The sequence below is a fragment of the Aristolochia californica genome, unplaced genomic scaffold (genome assembly GCF_029961685.1).
Source record: "Aristolochia californica isolate CCGP_79_NKW_82.1479 unplaced genomic scaffold, dmAriCali1.0.hap1 SCAF_1, whole genome shotgun sequence".
Taxonomy (NCBI): Eukaryota; Viridiplantae; Streptophyta; class Magnoliopsida; order Piperales; family Aristolochiaceae; genus Aristolochia; species Aristolochia californica.
The window spans coordinates 3,797,705-3,819,295 of NW_027181770.1; the positions used below are offsets into that span (position 1 = coordinate 3,797,705).

Below are 21,591 nucleotides of genomic sequence, written 5' to 3' on the forward strand. Positions count from 1 at the left end.
ACATGACTGCCATGTCACCATTCTGACACATATATGTCAGGTAAGATGCCATGTCATTAAATGAAAAAAATTGAATAAAAAAATTATTTTAAAAATCAAATTTATGAATACAATGGCCGCCGAGGGGTCTCCGGTGGCAAACGCCGGTGGGTGTCAATCGGGATCGATATCATTCAAGACCCCATTCGTTCTCATCCTAGACGAGCCCACTATCAGTTTAGACTCTACTAGCACATTCATGGTGGTTAAAGTGTTGCGGCGGGATCGTATTAGGAGTCTTCGGTTGTTGTATTCATGTTGAGTTGTAAAGTGTAATACTGAGTTACTGTGTTGTATAGTTTAAGTTAGCCGACTTACTCATTTTATGTTTTCTGTATATAAACACTTACAGTACCTTATGCTACTGTACTTTGTTTTCCCGATAATAACAGAAACAATTTTCTGTTTTTCCTCTGTTTTCATACAAATTCCAGAACACATTTTATCATGGTATCAGAGCTAGACGAGATCTCGAGTTCTGTTCGTCCAATGGATTATTCGAATCCATATTATCTTCATCATGGAGATAGTCCGGGAAATGTTCTCGTCATTCAGCTTCTCACCGGTGAAAATTTCAACACCTGGCATCACTCAATGTTAATGGCGTTAACTACCAAGAACAAAGTTTGTTTCGTTGATGGATCTCTTCCATCTGATTCTGAAGCATCTTCTATGTTTCATTTTTGGACTCGTTGCAACAACATGGTTCTTTCTTGGATTTTGAATTCTCTTTCACGAGAGATAGCTGCCAGCGTCATTTGTGTCGATTCTGCTCATGCGATGTGGTCCAATCTCAATGAGAGGTTTTCGCAAGGGAATGAACCTCGCATTTATCAACTTCAGAAATCCATCACATCTCTCACTCAAGATGATCTTGCTATAAGTGCCTATTATACAAAAATCAAAGGTCTCTGGGATGAATTACTCAATTACCGTCCACCACCTATTTGTTCCTATGGCGGGTTGAGATCTTTGATTGATATGCAACAACAAGAGTATGTCATGCGGTTTTTAATGGGACTAAATGACTCATTCTCACACATTCGAGGTCAGATCCTTCTTAATGATCCTCTGCCTTCAATTAATAAAGTGTATTCTCTGATTATTCAAGAAGAACGCCAACGAGAGATTGGATAAGTGATGTTACCTGCCATTCCTTTTGTTGTTGCTATTTCTTCTGCTGCTAAACCAGTTCATCAGAATAAGTCTAACAGTCGTAGACCTATTTGCTCTCATTGTTTCATACTAGGCCATACAGTGGATAAATGTTTTAAGTTGCATGGATATCCTTCAGGATATTGATCTAAAAACAAGTCCTCCAATTCTTCTAACTCTTCCAATATTTTTGCTAATCATTTTGTGTCTGTTAACAATGTTGCAACAGAATCATCAATTAGTCCTTCATTACCTTTAACTCCTGAGCAATGTCAACAACTTTTGGCATTACTCCATACTCAATCTTCCAATTCCTCGTCACACAATGCTAATATGGTAACATCTCCACTGGAACATTTATTTGGTAAATTTGATTCTGCATCTTCACATTCTGTTTTTTCTTTTAACACTGTTAAATTTGGTTTGATTCGTAGTGGTGAATGGATCATTGACACTGGTGCCATGGACCATATGGTTCATTCTATATCCTTGTTTGATTCCTATCAGCCTATTCATAATTCATTTGTCAAATTGCCAAATGGTTCATCTGCACCAGTTACACATATTGGATCCATTCACTTGTTTCCTCAACTCACATTATACAATGTTTTGTGTGTTCCTTCCTTCCACTTTAATCTAATTTCTATTAGCAAGCTTACTTAATCTTCCTCATGTTGTATAACATTCTTTCATGACTTTTGTTTTCTTCAGGACCCCATCCATTGGAGTATGATTGGGAAGGGTAAAGCTTGTGAAGGACTTTATCTACTGCAGAAACCAAATTCACTTGTGAACTCTCCTAAAGATGTGTTTTCTAATTCTGTTTTTGGTTTTAATTCCAAACTTTCAATTTTTGACATTTGGCATAAGAGATTGGGTCATCCATCTCAATCTCGAATGAAATTGTTATCCTCTATTGTTCCACAAATCGTTGTTCCTAATTCAATGGTTTGTGATATTTGTCCTCTTGCTAAATACAAGAGATTGCCTTTTCCTTGACAAAGTCAAACAAAATCATGTTGTCCTTTTGAACTAATACACTATGATATATGGGGACCATTTCAATCTTCTTCCTTTGATGGTTTTAAATACTTCTTAATAATAGCCGATGATTATACTCGTAGTACTTGGGTCTATTTGTTAAAATCCAAATCTGGTGCTTGGGGTTCTCTTACAACATTTCATAGCTCTAGGGGGGGTTAGTCCCCTAAATGGATTTTTGAAGTTCAAGTTCATGTCCAACATGAAGATCGTGTCAGTCATGTACATGAAGATTATCTTCGCACTTGGTGTTAGTGTTGACGACTTCATGTGCACTGGAAAACAGTTTCTAGTGTTAGTACCCCAACATGAGAAAAACATAAAAAACAAAAGAATCCCTAAACCCTTACAGTGCACTTAATTACAATATAATCCTTAAACCCAAAATTAGGTAAAACAACCATTATTACTACACGAATAAGTTATTTAATGTATAATTAAATATATTAATATATGTATTAATTGAATTAGATATTTTATTGTGCATTAATATGGTAATTACATGAGCCAATGAAATATGCACATGATTAATTAAAAATATTAAATAAATAACGTTATAAATAACAAAAATGAAAGTAATACGTTGAGTTATTAATTTATTAATAACATATGATATACTTTAACCTAAAAATAAATAATTTAAGAGAAAAAATTGATTTAATCATAACTTTAACACACTATATATTTGTACATAATATATTTTATGTATTATTAACTAATAATATATTATCACAAAATTTAAAACGATTGGTTTAATTAACTATAGCAATCAGATAATTATGCCAAAATAATTTATCAAATATTTATTTTAACAATATTTTAATTATGACTATTAAATAAATATTTTAATATAGTAATTATAAAATAATTATATTAAATAAATAAAAATAATTATTTTTATAAATTAATGATTTTTATGACGATAGTTTAATTTTTCCTAACTTAGGAAAAATTAAACCATCGTCGTCTTCCTCAGTAGCGAGCCAACAGGCAACGCCGATAGAGGCGGCGCTCTGACGGTACGCCGAGAGGGAGAAGAGAGGGAGGCCGAGAAGCTCTGCAACAGATGCTCGACCTCCTGTGCTCTGCCATAGAGGTCAAGAGGGAGAGGAGAGGAAGGATGGCCGACAGGGGGGACTCAGGACATGAACTGAGTAAACTGAGTAATGCGCATGAAGATCATGTCCAGAGACCCCCCCCCCCCCCCCCCCCCCAGTTGACACTCAAATTCACACTAAAATCAAGTCTGTGAGAACTGATAATGGTAGTGAATTTGCCATGCCTTCATTCTTTGCTAGCAAATGTATAATCTATCAACTATCTTGTGTAGCAACTCTACAACAGAATTCAATTGTGGAAAGGAAACATCAACACATTTTAAATGTGGCTCGAACACTCATGTTTCAATCTCATTTACCATTGCATTTCTAGTCTAATTCGATTCTTACTACTGTTTATTTAGTAAACAAAATTCCTTCTCCATCCTTACAAGGCAAAAGTTCTCATGAATTGCTTTTCAATAAGCCTCCTATTTATGATCATTTGAAGGTCTTTGGATCATTGTGTTATGCTTCAACCTTATCGCATAACAGATCCAAGTTTGCTCCTAGAGCTAGTAGATGTATATTTCTTGGATATCCTCTTACCATCAAAGGTTACAAATTATATGATTTTGATGATCATATTTTTTTTGTTTCCTGAGATGTAACATTTCATGAACATATATTTCCTTTTAAATCACTATCTCAGAATTTGCACTCATCTGTTCCAGTTGTTCTTCCTAAACTATTGGTTGATATTTTTTCTCAGCATTCTGATATTGCATCTTCTTCAAATGATCATTCATCTCCTATAACTCTTGAATCTAAACCTTATTCTCCCAATCATCATCCACATGCCATTGCTGAAACAGATCACACATTACCTGTTTCTAATTATCCACCTCTTAGAAGATCTTCTCGAGCTCACAGGTTACCTGGATATCTGCATGATTTTCATTGCCATATGGCCTCTTCAAAAGATTTACCTCCAACATCCTCTAATGCGATGGCTGATTCTACAATAGGTACTTTGTATCCTCTTTCCAATTTTGTTTCTTATTCTCGTCTTACATCTAAACACACAACTTTTGTTTTTGCTCTTTCAACAATTTTTGAACCAAAAACATTCACTCAAGCTATCAAAATTCCTCATTGGAGGACTGCCATGGCTGAAGAAATCACAACCTTGGAAACAAACAAAACATGGATTTTAACAACTATTCCACCTGGTCAGGCTACAATTGGTTGCAAATGGGTCTATAAGGTGAAGCTTAGATCTGATGGGACACTTGAGAGGTATAAGACTCGATTAGTTGTAAAGGGGTTTACACAAAAGGAGGGTATTGATTATTTTGATACTTTTTGTCCAGTTGCTAAGATGGTGACAGTTAAGAGGGGGTTAGTCAACAAAACGGAAATTTGAAGTTCATCTTCATCTTCAACATGAACTTCATGTTAGTCATCTACATGAACTTCATCTTCGCACTTGGTGTTAGTGTTGACGACCTCATGTGCACTAGAAAATAATTTTCTAGTGTTAGTGCCCCAACATGAGAAAAACATAAAAAACAAGAGAATCCCTGAACTCTTACAGTACATTTAATTACAACATAATCCTTAAACCCCAAATTAGGTAAAACAACCATTATTACTACACGAATAAGTTATTTAATGTATTATTAAAATATATTAACATATTTATTAATTGAATTAGATATTTTATTGTGCATTAATATGATAATTACGTGAGCCAATGAAATACGCACATGATTAATTACAAGTAATAAATAAATAATGTTATAAATAAAAAAAGGAAAGTAATATATTTATTTATTAATTTATTAATAACATATGATATACTTTAACCTAAAAATGAATGATTTAAGAGGAAAAATTGACCTAATCATAACATTAGCACACTATATATTTATACGTAATATTAATTAATAATAAATTTGGGAAAACTGAAGCCGAAGGGTGAAATCGAAGTCGAATGGGGAAATCGATGCCGAATCAAAGTAGAAATTATGAAATCAAAGCCCAAATGTCAAAATGGAAGAAAATAGAAACCGAAAGAAATCGGAAGGTATTTTGGGCGAAAAGAGAATAGCGAGAGGGAGAAGGGAGTGAGAGGCCGAAAGGTTGAAGAGAGGGAGAAGAGAGAGAAGAGAGGGAGGCCGAGAGGGATAAGAGAGAGAGAGAAGCAAGTGAGAGGTTTAGAGGAAGAGCGAGTCCGAGATGGAGAGAAGGACGTCGAAAGGATGTTCGCAGTGAGAGATGGAGGCTGTAGAGAGGGAGACCAGAGAGAGATAGTGGAGACGAGAGAGGGAGCAGAGAGCTCGGGGTTTAGGGAGACGAGAGAGGGGGTGTGGGAGATAGGGTAAAAAAAAAAACGAAATGAGAAGAGAGCGTGAGAGGGTGTGCTAGAGAGAGAGGGGGAAAAAAAAATCGTCGAGGGTTCAAACCTCGGCGATCGTTTCATGTGGATGAAGGGCAAATATGGGCAGAAACCACATTCCGTCACTTACGCCTCGGAGATCATTTTCGAAGTCATGTTAGTCATCTACATGACTTGAAGTCAACCTCTCCACTAACGACCTTAGAAGCTGAATTGAGTAATACGACTGAAGTTCATCTCCTGAGTCAAGTTGACTAACCCCCCCTGAGTGTTTTCTTTCCATTGTTGTTATTAAAGGTTGGCATCTCATTCAATTAGATGTAAACAATGCTTTTCTTCATGGAGATTTGGTTGAGGAGGTATATATGGATTTATGTTCTGGTTTTGGTGATAAAGGTGATAAAAGAGTGTGTCCGTTAACAAAGTCCTTGTATGGATTAAAGTAAGCTTCCCGACAATGGTTTGACAAGTTTTCTTCAACCATTGTTTCTCTTGGTTTCAAACAGTCCAAAGCTGATTATTCTCTCTTTACCAAAACTCAAGGATCAAGTTTTATGAGTTTATTAATCTATGTAGATGACATATTAATAGCCAGCAATGATATGGAATTTGTAGATACTTTCAAAGTTTTTCTTCATAGGTAGTTCCAGCTTAAAGATCTCGAGCCCTTGAAGTGGCACGAAATGAGTTTGGTATATCTCTCTTCCAACGCAAATATGCATTAGACCTTTTATCTGACACTAGTTTTCTAGCATCTAAACTTGCCAAAACACCTATGGTGCAGCATCTTAAACTATCAAAATCTGAAGGAATATTTCTTGAAGATCCTAATCCTTATAAAAGATTAGTTGGAAGGTTGTTTTACTTGACTATTACTATACCAGATTTAATTTTTGTTGTGCATACACTCAGTCAGTTCTTGGCAGCTCCTCGGCAACCTCATATCCAGGCTGCTCATCGAGTGTTGCAGTGTATTAAGAGTTCACCTAGCCAAGGTCTTCATTTTATGTCTTCTTCCACACTCGACTCGACTACTTTTACCGATTCTGATTGGGCAGAATGTTAGGATACTCGGCGGTCTATAACTGGGTTTTGCATATTTCTTGGCAGCTCTCTCATTTCATGGAAATCAAATAAGCAAATCGTGGTTTCTCGATCATTGGCTAAGGCTGAATATCGAGCCCTTGTAAACACTGTTGCTGAGTTGCTTTGGTTGTTCTCATTGTTGAAGGATCTTCAAATTTCTCATACAAATCATGTGGCTGTTTATTGTGATAATAAATTTGTTGTCCATATTGCTACAAATCCAGTGTTTCACGAACGCAAAAAAAACATCGAGATTGGTTGTCATTTTGTTCGTGACAGAGTTCAAGATGGTTCTATTAAGCTCTTTCACATCAATTATTCTCATCAACATGTTGATTGTTTTACTAAACCCCTTAGATTGTCATTGTTCTCTGATTTTATTTTCAAGCTTGGTATTCTTGACATTCATGCACCAGCTTGAGGAGGGGGTATTAGGAGTCTTCGGTTGTTGTATTCATGCTGAGTTGTAAAGTGTAATGTTGAGTTGTAATACTGAGTTACTGCGTTGTATAGTTTAAGTTAGTCGACTTACTCCTTTTATGTTTTCTGTATATAAACACTTACATTACCTTTTGCTGCGGTACTCTATTTTCCCGATAATAACAGAAACAATTTTTTTGTTTTTCCTCTATTTTTATACAAGTTCTAGAGCAGATTTTACCTTCTGTTTTTCATACAACTTCCAGAGCACATTTTATTAGATCGTACGGAGTGGAAGCATCGTGATCATAACAATTCACCAACCGAATTATTGGATTGTGGGGTTGCTTGGTCGCATGATATTCCTCTAGAGAGGTTAGACGATTTACAGTGGACCTCCTTCTGGCCTCCCTCTTTTTTTTTACGGAGTTCGGCCATTTGATACCCTAGAACAAGAACCAGACAGAGTTCGCCATTGATTTGATAAGGGAGCAGGAGCGTACTCCTGACAGGACGAAGGGCCTGGCGGAATTCAACAAGTCTTGGCAGTCCATGAAGCATCCTCGTATGACAAGTCTCAATTGTCTCGGTCTCTCTCTCTCTAAAAACGCCATTAGCACTAGCATTTAGAGAGGGAAATTGGTCTCCGACACCACGACGACGACGAATGACGCCTTTGCCTCATCCATGACCACTTACGCAAACTTTTGGGTCGAGATGGCCATCCCCGCGAAATGATCCGCCACCAACACCAGAAGGATGCCGTAAAATGGTGTTAAATAGGTAAGAGTTAATTTTTTAAATTATTTATTATATATTTGTATAATTTATTATTTTAAATATAAGGTAATAGAAGTGTATTTATAAATTTTTATTTTTTAAATAATTTATTTTTTGTTAATATCTTACCAAGATGATGTGTCAGAATAGTGACTTATTAATTGATATGTCTATGTGCTCACGTGGCGACAGGTAATCAATTAAAGTTTATGTGTGACCTTGATTGTACACATATACAGTAGACCCGTTAAAGTTAAGTATTTTTTAAAATAAGTGTAAATGAACGTTATTTATTGAAATAAGTTTTTAAAAATAGATAATTTGTTAAGGAATAAAAAACTATCCAACATTTGAAAGAAAAAACTAATCAGTGAGAGGGCTTGAGAGGGCTTCACCTGCCCCCTCTTAACTAAATGTAAACGTAAAAATCCAATCCAGATTTGAAAAAAAGAGAAAAAGCTGCGGCTGCTCGGGCAGGCTGACGACTGAGTGGCCCGTAGTTACCACACCATCCACTCAGAAGACGCCTTTCCCGGCACCCTTTCATCCCCATCTGGCTGGCCCGTCGGCATAAAGTTGGCTATCTCGCAGGGCTTTCGTTCTGCCTTCTGACATTACTTTCCGTCAGATTATCCTCGCTGGGGGAGGTTGTACCCAGCCCGGAACTAACTGCTGCTTCCAGACTCCAACGTAGTTCCAAAGCACACTAACGACCGTCAGTGTAGCCAAGTTCTCCTCCCAAGACGCGTTTTTCGCTCCAGCTGCCGGGGAACCGCGGCTCTTTTAGTCGATTATCCAAAGATATATTCTCATGTCGCGGACCTGGTGGAGCTGGCTGTGCGGGCTCTTGTGTCCCGTGACGTGACGTGACGAGATCTGTGGCCGCTGCTTTTGATCGGAACCATGAGGCCCCACGGGTAGTCACGCTAGGTGAACATGCTGGCCATCTCTCGCGCGTGCGGGTTGGGCCCCTACACCGACGTGGCCCGTCGGCACCGCCGTCTTCTGCGGCTGCCACCATTCGTTGGTCGAAACGTGGCTCGTTTTTCTCCTCTGCCTCGTCCCTTCCCGAAAAGACAGTTATTATCCTCTTATAATCGCCTGTCTCTTCTTTACGCCCATTGATGCCGATATTTACTTCGCGAACCATGTCGCCAATCCTCGCTTGGCGTTTGACAACCTTTCACATCTCATTTATACCGTCTAAGAGACACTTCCACGAGCCCCTCACGAATGTTTTCCGAGGTAAAATACGGAATACGAATTCCGTAACGTGGACCTAAATGAGCCACGCTTCATACGTAGGTCAAGAGGGCTAAAACGGCCAGCTTGAAAAAGGCGCCTGCTGCAGAGCTCTGTCTTGCGATGTCAATTGTCTTGAACATCAAGAGTGGCTTCCAGGTAATATTTCTTCAACGTTGATGTCATTTAATTAAAACTCGGTTAAAAATCTAAAATTTCTTTTCGAAAAATCGCTTTTCGTTCCGTTGGGTTAGCGGCTTGCACTTGCCGGCTCGTTGTACAGCGTGAGTATGTGATCGAGTGGCAGAGGGATCTCTGGGAGGGAAGATGAAGGGTCCTGTTAAAAAACTGTTAACGGAAACAAGTGCGAGGAAGGTTCAATTTTACGACTTCATTTTTTAACTGTTATTGGTTTTCTGAAGATTTGTAGAGTCGAGAAGCATATACAAATGCGTAACAGGATAAGATATCGTTGGAGCTCTCTGTGTTCCGATATCTTCGTCATACTTAAAGACCGCCATCTCATTTCTTCGATTTCAGGTGAGTGCGATTTTCAATCATTCAGTGAGGATTTCGGATGAGGTCCAGATATTTGCTTTTGCGATATTTTTATTACTTCGCTCGTCTAGCTCAAGCTTCGACATTAACCACGGCCGATTGCTCTGTGCTATCTGTTTTTGGTTTCGCCTGTCTCTGAATTCCTTGCGACTATTTGCTTTATGTGCCCATGGAAAATGTTTTGCCTTTTTAGGGATTTTTTTGTTTGTTAGCAATTAGGTGTTGTTCTTTGGTCATTTTTTTTTATACAATTACGGTATGTTATGATTTTATTTATCCTTTTTTTGTGTAATTTTGGATGACTTTTTTTTTCATGTTTCTCATTTTGCGCTGCATTTTCTTGTCCTGTGATTTTTAGTTTATTTGACTTCTTTAACATGTTTTTCAGAAATTGTCAGCATTTTATTTCAGCTGAGCATGGCTGTTGCTGTCTGAGTTTTTTATGGAGATCTTTAGAAAAAAAGGAAATTAAGTCTGATGCTAATCTAAGCTGTGGTACTCGCACCTTGTTCTTTTCTTTATAAATAAAAAATAAAAAATCTTCTTATTGTTTTCAAACAATTTTAGAATTAATTTTAGGAGTTTTGTAAAAGGAATTTTAGTAGTAATTTTTGGAGTAATAATCATGATTTTTTAACATTAACTTTCATTCGGTGTTGATAAGTTGTTTTAACCTTTTATTTTATTTATCTAGATTTATGGTTATGGGCTAGTAAACCTTTTCAATCAATGGAGTGAAGTTCACATATAATGGAAGGTACAGGAGATATGAGTGGAACAATGGAAGATGTGGTAGATACTCTACACCTTAGAAAGAAGGAGGATAATTCCCCACAACTAGAAAATTCTAAGCTTTTGGACTCTTCTGCAATGTTTATGCCTGTACAGAATGAGTGGAGGGGCCCACTTTCTTCGTGGAGGTCCCCTGAGGTATTTACAGATACTTTGGAGGGTAAGATCATTGTTGACTCTGGTGGCACGAACACATTGCGTGAAAACGCTTGTGCTGTGAATCATGGAGCTATTGTGGTTGAAGAGCTAACTTTTAATGGTTTGAAGGACCCAAATTCAACAACAGTTGGGTGTTCAAGTAATCGAGAAGATATTTCGATGAGGAGAGGCCATGGTCAATGGCATCATCTATTTCAATTGGCTGGTGGGTCTGGTAATGTTAGTTCACATGGGGACTTGCTATCTAAGGAACAGGGGATGGTTAGCGATGAAGAGGCTGCAAAGCTTATGTTTACACCCAAGTATTTTGATAGGCCTGTTCCTTCTGAAAACTTGAATGAAGAGCATGTTGAAATGCCGAATAATTTGATAAACAATAGCAGCACTGTTACAACTAATCGTCTAGGTTTTCCACGAGGGATTTGCACAAAGGTTCTTCCATCATCAGGATTTCCTCAATTTTTTGTTAAGAACACTTTAAAGGGAAAGGGTGCTTTATATGGACATCCAGAAATACATCCAAGAACCCGAGAAGGATCCAAGCTTGTGATGAAAAGTGAGAATATTGAGAAAGAAGCTAGAGATATTGGGTTACCGTTGGATGCTCGACGGGGTTCTAGTACAAAGCTTAACAATATGCCATTATGTGGTGGTGGGGTTAGCATTGTTGGCACTGACAATTATTTTGATGGAGTGAACCTAAGAGAATTTCTCAAATTTGGTACTCAAAAAATAAATAGAGTCGATAGCTTTAATATATTTATGCAAATTGTGGAGCTGGTTGATCTTACACACTCACAAGGTGTAGCCATACCGGACATACGCCCATCATCTTTCTTAATTTTGCCTTCAAACAAGGTCAAGTATATTGGATTATGTGTTCCTCAAACCAAGACAAGTTTGTCAGAAACACATCAAGATACCCAATTCTTAGAATGGCAATCAAAACGAAAAAGGTGCTTGGAGCAAGGTATGCAGATTAGTTCCTTGAAGCATCAGAAGACTTCTGAGAAAATGAATTTTTTATGTAGAAATGGCTTAAGAAATGAAGTGGCTAGAGAAGATGATATCAATAACTCCAAGGCACACAATTTTGGTTGTGATTTCAAGGATAACTGGGGCTCAGAAAGAGGTGTTAAAACTCAAAATGTGTTCACTGGCCATAACATCTCTAATCTCTCACAGTCGTTGCAAATGGGTGTATTGTTGGAGGAGAGATGGTATGCTAGTCCTGAAGAGCTCAGTGATGGAATCTGTACGCTTTCATCAAATATCTACAGTCTTGGTGTTTTATTGTTTGAGGTGAGAATTCCTTTTGTCATTAAAACTTTGTAAATAAAATTGTCTATCATACCGCTTTACATGTATTTTCTTTCAGATTGGTCCAAGCATTTGGAGGTAAGAAAAAGTGGTGTTTTATGTGTTATTGACTGCTATGGCTTGATGTTTCATGTTTTGTTGGAGACATGCATTGTCGATGCGGACTATGATGTAGGATTTAATGGATACATGTCAAAATGTCTTGATTTTGCATTGAGCTTAGAGAAGAGGTCTTATATTGCTATTCGTAGTTTCTTTTTTCCATTAAGAGATCGAAGAGTTGTATATAGTGATCTAGTGTGTTTAGGTAGTGCAAACAATAAAGTGGTTTGGTAAGGATAACAGTTTTAGAAGGGTCACGGTATCATAATTTTGTAAGCCTAAATGTTTTATCTTTTATGGTCATTTATCCTCATATGCTTTGAAACATTTGAAGTATTATAACCATTTTGACTAGGAAAAGTGGTTTTCAATAACAGTCATATTGTTATTATGGTGTGCTTTTTTTTACATTTTATTGGGTTTGTTGATTCTGTAGTTTGACAAAGTTGCATGGTATTTAATATAGTTTTTAGTTATTTATGTTACTCCTTTTTGTCTATCCTTCTTTGATTCATCTCTTAGAATTAGTTTGGCCATTGTGATTATTAAGATTTGCAGTCATAAGGTAACTTTGTCAGGATACAAGTTTCTTTAAAGCTGAAAACATAATTCAAGTAGATAAAAGGAATTATTTATGAGACTAATTATTTACTGCTACTTTTCAGCTGCTTTGCTCCTTTGAGTCCAATATGCATGCCACAGCTATGTCAGATCTACGCCATCGGATTCTTCCCCCAACTTTTCTTTCAGAAAATCCCAAAGAAGCTGGGTTTTGTCTCTGGTTACTCCATCCAGAACCATCTTCCCGACCAAAGACAAGGTATGACATTTTTACTTTCTTATCTAGGATGAATACACTATTTTTGCAAAATTTTACTGTGCCATTGGAGTTGGTTTTTTCACAGATAGACATAATTAGAAAGTCTTCAAGAGTCATTCCTTATGCACCTCTAAGAAACAAGTTTTGTAAGAGAGGTTTTCAAATGATATTGTATTGTTGTTAATGACAGTGAAATTCTACAATCTGCGTTGATATCTGAAGCTCGAGAGTCATCCTCTGCAGACCAGTCATCATTGTCTGTTGAGGATGAAGACATTGAAGCTGATTTGTTGTTGCATTTCCTCGTGTCCTTGAAAGAACAAAAACAAAAGCGAACCTCAAAGCTGGTTGAAGAGCTTGGATGCATAAATTCAGACATTGAGGAGGTAGAGAGACGACACTCTTTGAGAGCTGGAAGTGCTTCTGGAACAATTAGGGACTCTAATGATATCTCAAATAGGTGTAATAAAAAAGATGCTCCATGCTCTTCACAATTGCAAGTATCACAGAATAATGACGCGAGGTTAATGAGAAATATTGCTCAGCTTGAACAGGCATACTTTTCAATGCGATCTAAAATTGGTCTTCCTGAAGCCAATGTTGAGGGGAATTCAAATAAAGATGTTGCAAGGAACCAAGATAAGTCACTTCTTGCACAAAATGCACATGAGGGGGTAACAACTAGCAATCAAGCTACTGACCAACTTGGAGCATTTTTTGAAGGAATATGCAAGTTCGCTCGATTCAGTAAATTTGAATTAAAGGGCACTCTAAGAAATGGGGACCTTCTCAACTCTTCCAATGTTATTTGCTCTTTGAGTTTTGACCGGGATGAGGAGTATTTCGCTGCAGCTGGTGTTTCAAAGAAAATTAAGATATTTGAGTTTGGGTCACTATTGAATGATATGGTGGATGTCCATTATCCGGTGGTTGAGATGTCCAGCAAATCTAAGCTGAGCTGTGTTTGTTGGAATAACTACATAAAAAATTATTTGGCTTCAACAGATTATGATGGTGTAGTTCAGGTCTGTACTTCTGCATGAGACATTATTTGGTGTTTAGATGTGCTCTGTTTTCGTCTTTGCTTTGTCCGTTGAGCTACTTTAAGTATCTTTTTTTCTAATACCGAGATCTAACAGGTTGAATGAGTCTGTTCAAACTACCTGCTTTTCTTACCATCTCTAACCCAACCTGTTGCTATTTCCGTTGATGACCCAAACCATCAATATAGTGCTCAATGTTAGCTTGACTGCTTTTTGGTGAAAATTAAAAACAATTAAGTTTAAAAAACTTGCAACTTACACTGGAGAAAAAATTAATAACAAATATGGGAAGATTTTCCAGGTTGAAAAAATTGTCATATTCACCCTGTGGGCCTTTGTTTCTTCTTGAAATGACTAAAGTACCCTTCATTATTTTCAATTCTTAACTTACTTAAAATTTTCTGAAAGAGGGACTCACCATATATCCTCTGTCCTGGATGGGGAGAGGCAAGGCCCATCCCCCTCCCTCTGTAGAAGAGAGTGTATGCTCACCATAGATCAAAGAGAAGGGGGAGGGTAGGGTTTCACTCACTTTGCACCACAAAGGTGGGCTTGCTGATCATGCATTGTGGTAAAGAACTGATATTTTCTATTGAATGACTAGCATTAAGTATCACTTAGATTATTGAAATCCACCAAACCCCTTTTCAGCGAGGCAAATTTAAGGAAAATAATAAACAGTTAAAAAAGGGTGAAAACTGTTCCTTAAAACTCCTGCTCAATAATGAAAAAGAAAAGAAAGGGTGAGTTGGGCTTTTTTCACTTGTATGGGGGTAAGGTAGTCTAGGTGATGATTATGAAAAGAAAAGAAAAAAGATCTTGGGGGTAATTATGAAGGAGAATGCTTCCAACAATGAGAGATGTCAGGCTAACTGGTTACCGCAATGGATTTTAAGCTTATATTTAGTATAGATGTTGTAGAGAGTGATATACTGTACAAAAAATTTTAATGCATATGTTTTGAACTGTAAGCTGTCTGTTAATTGATATTGGATCTTGCTGTAGTTTCTCTCTTGTGGACTTTTTTCCTTGGAAGTGTATTGTACTGTCTCCTCTTAATAAATTGCTGTGTCACTATGTTAAACGGATTCTTATTTTTGAACTCATCTTTTGTGTAATTATACTGGTTGAATTTGCATTGGGTGTGAGAGCTAACAAGTTGAAAGTATGCTGCTTAAAGCATTGTATAAATCTGAGTGGCTCTACATGAGCTGAAATGGCGTTGTATGATAATAAACATAGCTGTATATTCTCTTGTGGAGGAGAAGCTCTTTGTTGTTGTCTTTTAGGAAAAGTTGGGTTGTATTTTGTATGAGGTTTACTTGAGAAAATGTTTCTTCCATTATCCATTAGCAGTAAAAAAAAAATTATATGAGAATTTTCTTTTGCAAACTTTTCTATTAAAAATCACACAGGACTTTCATCTGTCTAAATTTTTAATAGAAAAGTTTGCAAAAGAAAATCCAAGATGTTTCTTATTGCATGTGAGAATGAATGTTATTCTAGCATTATCTAGAAGATATACATGTCTGGACATGGGGAACATATTTACCTTTTTCTCTTAGGAAGAGCACAGTGGATGGCATTGTAATGTTTTTTTTTTTTTTTTTTTGAAATGATGCTGATTTTTATTAAGACGAATTCCATTAATGTTAAAAGAAGAAAGCTGAAAAAGCCCCTATGAGGCAGTTGTATTGTATGGTAATATGCAATGATACTGTCTCATGTACGAAGGGTTTTTTTTGTAAGAAGTTAGTACAAAAGTTACGTGTACACTTTTGAGTTAACTCTCTTGTTCAGATGGTTATTTAATAAAGATTATGTGGTTTATTTTCGTTTCCATACAATATAACCCCAATGTGACCTCTTCTATATGCAATTTATTAAGATAAAGTATCAGTTCTTTTTGCTTTCTGATGCAACCTCATCTTTCAAAAGAAATAAAGATTATGTTCCAGTTTTATGGTCTGTATTTTTCTTTATGTAATGATGATTGGCTTTCATTGTCATCCAGTTGTGGGATGCAAGCACTGGTCAAGGGTTTATGCAGTTCACCGAGCATCGTAAGAGAGCTTGGTCTGTTGATTTTTCTCCTTTGGATCCTACGAAATTGGCCAGTGGCAGTGATGACTGTTCTGTGAAGCTATGGAGCATTAATGAGGCATGTTCCCACTACAAAGTTACCTCTTTTCAACAACTCAATTTGCATTTCTAGAGTTTGCATTTCAAAATTTATTTTCATGTACCTGTGGCTGGCCTTCTAATTTGTAGAATATGAATTTACTTAATTATCAGGTAGTACTGCTTATCTTTTGTTTTTGAAAAAAATCTCTTATATCTAATTTCATTCATCCGTATGCAGGAGAACTGCATTGGCACAATTGGAAATGTGGCTAATGTCTGTTGTGTTCAATTCTCTACTCATTCAACTCATTTATTGGCTTTTGGTTCTGCCGATTACAAGATCTACTGTTATGATCTCCGGAACACAAGAAATCCATGGTGCACATTGATGGGCCATGGTAAAGCTGTGAGCTATGTTAAGTTCTTAGACTCTGATACACTTGTTTCAGCTTCAACTGATAACACCCTCAAGCTTTGGGATCTCAACAACACAACAAATGAATTGTCCAATAATGCTTGCAGTTTAACCTTGAGTGGGCATACAAACGAAAAGGTTTGTAGTCTGCTTTTTGGCTCATCTTTGTGGATCATTCTAGCTTGTTTACATTTCAGTGAGGTTCTGGTTTTGATAATGATTGTTGTTACTTGGTCCCTCAGAACTTTGTGGGCTTATCCGTTTCTGATGGTTACATGGCATGTGGCTCTGAGACAAATGAGGTATGCTTTTCATCGTTTATCTTAGGACATCTACTTTTTGTCTTATAATGGAGAAATGAGTCTGTTGTTGGCTTTTTGTTGACTACTCTGCATTTTATATTATTTTTGTTTGCATGTGCTTCGTAGTGAGAGTATCAGGCTCTGTGATGTTATATTCGAGGCACATTTTTTTCCTTTCTGCTCTGCATCTTTGATTAGTTGGATAAATCACTGTTCTTCTTCACCTTGGCCACTGTCGCACATTCATGAATCATGATGGAACAAGTTGGATTTATCATGATTCGTGGATTCTTCTTCACTCTCCAACTATAGGCAGCATGCTCTTGGAGCAACGACTTGGATAGCTGTCGCCCTTTATAAGGAGGGGACGCCTTCGTCATTCTCTTTATATTGGAAGCTCTTTTCCAATATATTGGGACTTGATGGGTTTCCTCTCCCCCAAACTTGTAGTGTTGTAAACAATACTTTAATACGTAGATAATTATCATATGAAAGAAAAGGTTCCTACCTTAGTTGTAAAAATAGGAATATGCTTTTGAAAAAGAGCGGTGGATACTATTTTAACCATCAAAAGAGTTGCCATTCCCAAAAATGGACAGTGAAACTCTTTAGGCTTGCAAAAAGATGTGTTCTATTTTCTTTTTTTATTTTCCCCTCCGTGTAGAAAACTTTCAAATCTTTCTCAAAGGACTTGATAGTTATTTGGAAATTATGTGCTCATTCTAGTTGGCTTGACATAGGATTTTAAAGTTGTATGTTGATGATTTGTGAGTGTGTCTTCTTCTCAGGTTTATGCATACTATCGATCTCTTCCAATGCCCATAACTTCTCACAAGTTTGGCTCTATTGATCCTATTTCTGGTCAAGAGACTGGTGATGACAATGGGCAATTTGTTTCAAGTGTTTGCTGGAGAAGCAAGTCAAACATGGTTGTTGCTGCAAACTCTAGCGGCAGTATAAAATTACTGCAATTAGTGTGAAGAAAGGGAAACTAGTGTGCTAGCTCTAAGCAGGATGGTGTTTTCCATTGTTCAATGAAACCTCCTCCAATAGATGAGGAAGAGCCTTATTTATGAGTTAGACATGTTGGTTAATGGTATTAAAGTTGTAAAAATCGTCATGAAGTGGTTATCTTCATGCATTTCATTCCAGAGATGGAGATGGAAAGCATAAAGACGACTGAGGATTAAACACACTGAATTTTGAAGTCCTACTAGGAATGTGAAATTCAGACGGAGGACAAAACAATGCTCTATTTGGTTGGATATATTTTCTTATGGTTCAATCCAAAAAGTCTATTGTGAAGTTATAACACATCAACATCCAGAGGATTCACATGAGAAGATGGCCATTGTAATTCTGGAAGGACTTCTGAGGTTTAAAAGTTGATCTTCTAAGCTTGTGAACGATTGAGCAAGAGACATTGAAGAACAAAGCAGGTTTTTTGGTGCATTTGCAGGTTGTACACTTCAATTATGTGAATATTTTTTATGAAGTGGTGAAGGATGCTAAGGGCTGTGAGATGTGTTTGAATTTTTTTGTATATTAGAGTTATTAACATTAATGTCGAGGTTTCGTGTGAAGGTTGTCGACACACACGTCCCTTCATTTTTTGTATGGAAGGAGATGTACTTCAATACCTTACAAAATTGAAACTTGAATATAGCAATGAAATTGATCTTGGAAATAAAGCTTTTTTGTCATCTTCTCTTTTGATTCTATATGGCCATGATTCTAATTTGGTATTTGCAGACCCTTCGAAAATCGCAAAGGAACTTTCTTTTCCTGAGCAAAAATCATCATCACCGTGGGAGCAGGACCAGATCGACTGAACTACATCGCATTGACGGAGGAAAACCACAGTAGGATTCTCTGTAGAGAAAGAGAGGTTATGTCGTATCTGTAACTTCTCTACTGTGTACAAATCACATTTCTATGAAACATCTATGGAACAAGAAGGAAACGACTTCGGGATATACAAGTTCTACGTTAACTCGGAATCAGACATATGTCCTGATTTTTTTCTCCTACTTGGATTCGTCACCATGGGCTCAAGCTGGCCTTCCGAATTCATTCTCAAACTTCGTCCGCAAGGGGTCGTTTGAGGAGGTCTCAATGCTCTTCCCTTGTGAATTGGTGCCGTTTGTAGTCCTGCTGAAATCCATGGAAATCAGTACAGCATTCAAATGAACCAAAATGAAGAAAACAGAGCAAAAGGTAGATTGGGTACCTGAATATTTGCTAACCCTTCCATCCAAAGACTTCTTCGTTGACGTCCTCTTGATTGAACCATTACTGCTCTGGGACGGGGACCATGAGCGGACCAATGGTGCAGAGAACGGATCATCTGGTATCGAGACATTTTCGTCTCCACAAACTGAAGCTCCATCACTCCCTGATTCTGAACTCTTCTCTTTACAGTTGATCGAGGTTTTATCTTTCTCAACTACCCTGTAAACAAACATCTGAAATGGTATTTTTGATATAGGAACCACTTCCGTGCCTGCCCATGAAGCGAACTTCTTCGAGAGATTTGCTTCTAGATCAAAATAATCAACAAGTGGGACGGGTAGATCAGGCTGACTGTGATCAGGGTTCAATACCAGAAACCTCTTTATGTATCGGAGAATTCTACAGATTGAAGAGAAATTCGGCCGATGTGGTGGATCAGCTTGCCAGCATCTTTTGGTTAAGCTGGTGAGGTACTTTGGGGTTGGATATGGGAACAATGGCCTTTCTCCTGCTCTTATGTTTCTGATTACCTTGTCCCCTTGGAGGTGACTGTCTTCAAACGGAACTTTACCTGTCAAAAGTTCGAAACATACCATCCCAAAGCTGTACACATCTGCTTTCTCTGTGTACTTGCTGTTACAAGGATTTCCCGACTGTTCTTGTTCGGACAGGACCTCCGGGGCGTACCAGATACATGGGTTCCCGGCCGTTTGGTTTGAAGATGTCCGGGAGGAACAGTTCTTAACCGAGGCAAGTCCAAAGCCTGAGACCTTGACATGAAAATAGCCATCCGAGTTAGAATTTCTTGTATTCACAAGAATGTTGGAAGTGTTTAAATTTCCATGGTGGATTTTGCGAGAATGGAGATACTCCATCCCTCTCGCAATTTGAAGCATGATATCAACAGCAACGGGAAAAGAGAACGGGATTCGCCTCCTTGGACCGCAGATTTCCTTTACTAAGCTGTTGAGATCCTTGTTCATCATTTCCATGACAAGAAAACACTCCTTTTTCTCTTCGTCAGAGAAACCGCACAGAAAGTGTATTATGTGGGGGTGGGAAATGGACGAAAGGAGCGAGATTTCTGGAATCAGAGGCTCGATATTGCCGAAAATGTGGCGGAGGGCAAAATTTTCCCCCATCCATTCGATCTCTTTGTACTGACTCCCGTTTCCTAATCTTCTCTTCAACTTATAATCACTCGAACCAACCAAGAAATAGCTTGGGAAAAGCTTCCCTTTGGACGGCTCCAATCTTTCGAGATTCTTGAACAGGAGCTCTGCGATTCTGTGCTCTTGTTTGGTAATAACAGATGATCCTAAACTTCTCTTTTCTTCTATCATCTCCAGAAGCATCCAACGATCCTTCCTCCATGCGCTGTCTATTCTGTCACATATATCGCGAGAAACCAAGTAATGCTTTCCGATTTTTCTCTGGAAAAGTTTTGGGTCCATCCACTCTTTCTCGTACATCTTTGAGAACAAGATTCGTTTCTTTCGAATTTCTTCCTCATCACAGCCTGCAATTTCTCCTGCCATCTCGACTGCTTCATGGACTACTGGAACACACCATAAAAGATTATGAAGATGAAATTCCACGCAGTCGGTGTTCTGGGCGAGGGATATAGCTCTGGTCCACCAATCTTTGCTCTCTAAGCACTGACGAATATACAGCTCTCCTTCCTTGAAGATTCGATGGAGCTCCTTCAGGGGATGCTCCAGAGCTTTCCATTTTGTTGACTTCTCTTCGAATTTCAGATTTTGCTTAATCTCTTCTGCAATTTCCTCGAATGCGTGATTGAACATGTCAACAAGCAAACAACACTGCTGCTGATTGATACGGATCTCCTGCCGAAACACCATCAAGGCCTTTAAACTCCCCAAAACTTCTCCGATCTGCCGGAACTGCTCCATCGCCGGCATAAGAACGGAGAAAATGGGAGAAAGCTGGTATTGAATGAGCAAAAAACTTCTTCCTATCTATAAAATTGCGTTAACGGAGGATGGAAAAAATACAACAGGTTTCGATCCAGTGCCGAAGGAAAGATGTGAAAACCGACAAAAATTCACTTTCTTAGGAAAATTGGAAGGTGATAAGACGCCGGATTCTCACAAAACAGGCGTCAGAGAATACAAAAGACTCCCGCGAAAATTTCACTACTCTAAAAAGAAAATTTGCACCTGAAAAGAAGAAGCCAAAATCAAGCGCTCATTAAGCCAACTGCCCAAAACCATCAAATTCTCGAACAGCTATACTCCATCTCTGGGGCTTGAAATCGAAGATCAAAGCAGACTCCTCAACCGATGGGAAAGAACGGGACAAGAAGGGTCTGATTCTAACTTTTGGGAGTTCTGACTCCCTCCATCAATTAGAAAGAACAGGACATGAAGGTTCTACGGCAGGCTTTTAGGTAGGGAGACGGTAATTCCAAAGGGAAATCGATCGCCTAGGATCCTGGTTCGTGACCTTGACCAAGCACTCGTCAATTAGCCTGAACGCTTTCGCCCTTGAAGAACGAGCGCT

The 21,591-nt window shown here is 37.9% G+C and overlaps 3 protein-coding genes across 5 annotated transcripts; 2 read left to right on the plus strand and 1 right to left on the minus strand.

The window, feature by feature from the left end:
- Positions 1-486: 486 nt before the first annotated feature.
- LOC137949524 (uncharacterized) lies at positions 487-4,698 on the plus strand. Its single transcript, XM_068795624.1, has 4 exons — positions 487-1,130; positions 1,629-1,800; positions 1,906-2,142; positions 3,985-4,698. The coding sequence occupies exons 1-4, from the start codon at positions 487-489 to the stop codon at positions 4,696-4,698; spliced, it is 1,767 nt and encodes a 588-aa protein (XP_068651725.1).
- A 4,837-nt stretch (positions 4,699-9,535) lies between these two features.
- On the plus strand, positions 9,536-18,803 carry LOC137942870 (protein SUPPRESSOR OF PHYA-105 1-like). 2 transcript variants are annotated; one of them, XM_068788596.1, is made up of 8 exons: positions 9,536-9,741; positions 10,454-12,012; positions 12,798-12,952; positions 13,143-13,977; positions 16,010-16,156; positions 16,358-16,672; positions 16,777-16,836; positions 18,589-18,803. In XM_068788596.1, exons 2-8 carry the CDS (start codon positions 10,510-10,512, stop codon positions 18,700-18,702), a joined length of 3,129 nt encoding a protein of 1,042 aa, XP_068644697.1. In that variant the 5' UTR covers positions 9,536-9,741; positions 10,454-10,509; the 3' UTR covers positions 18,703-18,803. The 2 variants fall into 2 exon arrangements, with proteins under 2 accessions (XP_068644697.1, XP_068644695.1); XM_068788594.1 differs by lacking the exon at positions 18,589-18,803 and adding an exon at positions 17,625-18,521.
- A 17-nt stretch (positions 18,804-18,820) lies between these two features.
- On the minus strand, positions 18,821-20,981 carry LOC137942877 (uncharacterized). 2 transcript variants are annotated; one of them, XM_068788605.1, is made up of 2 exons: positions 19,079-20,981; positions 18,821-18,987 (listed from the first exon to the last, which is right to left on the minus strand). In XM_068788605.1, exons 1-2 carry the CDS (start codon positions 20,979-20,981, stop codon positions 18,821-18,823), a joined length of 2,070 nt encoding a protein of 689 aa, XP_068644706.1. The 2 variants fall into 2 exon arrangements, with proteins under 2 accessions (XP_068644706.1, XP_068644701.1); XM_068788600.1 differs by having other exon boundaries at positions 18,821-18,990; positions 19,067-20,981.
- Positions 20,982-21,591: the final 610 nt, after the last annotated feature.

Bases quoted from the DNA above. Each gene is read 5' to 3' on its own strand.
- LOC137942877 (XM_068788600.1), bottom strand. From the start codon at position 20,981: ATGGAGCAGTTCCGGCAGATCGGAGAAGTTTTGGGGAGTTTAAAGGCC. The intron at 18,991-19,066 runs GTACCCAATCTA...CATGGATTTCAG, and splicing joins AAGGGTTAGCAAATATTCAG to CAGGACTACAAACGGCACCA.
- LOC137949524 (XM_068795624.1), top strand. From the start codon at position 487: ATGGTATCAGAGCTAGACGAGATCTCGAGTTCTGTTCGTCCAATGGAT. The intron at 1,131-1,628 runs GTATTCTCTGAT...TTTGATTCGTAG, and splicing joins CTGCCTTCAATTAATAAAGT to TGGTGAATGGATCATTGACA. The intron at 1,801-1,905 runs GTTTTGTGTGTT...TGTTTTCTTCAG, and splicing joins CTCAACTCACATTATACAAT to GACCCCATCCATTGGAGTAT.
- LOC137942870 (XM_068788594.1), top strand. From the start codon at position 10,510: ATGGAAGGTACAGGAGATATGAGTGGAACAATGGAAGATGTGGTAGAT. The intron at 12,953-13,142 runs GTATGACATTTT...TGTTAATGACAG, and splicing joins TCTTCCCGACCAAAGACAAG to TGAAATTCTACAATCTGCGT. The intron at 16,157-16,357 runs GCATGTTCCCAC...ATCCGTATGCAG, and splicing joins AGCTATGGAGCATTAATGAG to GAGAACTGCATTGGCACAAT.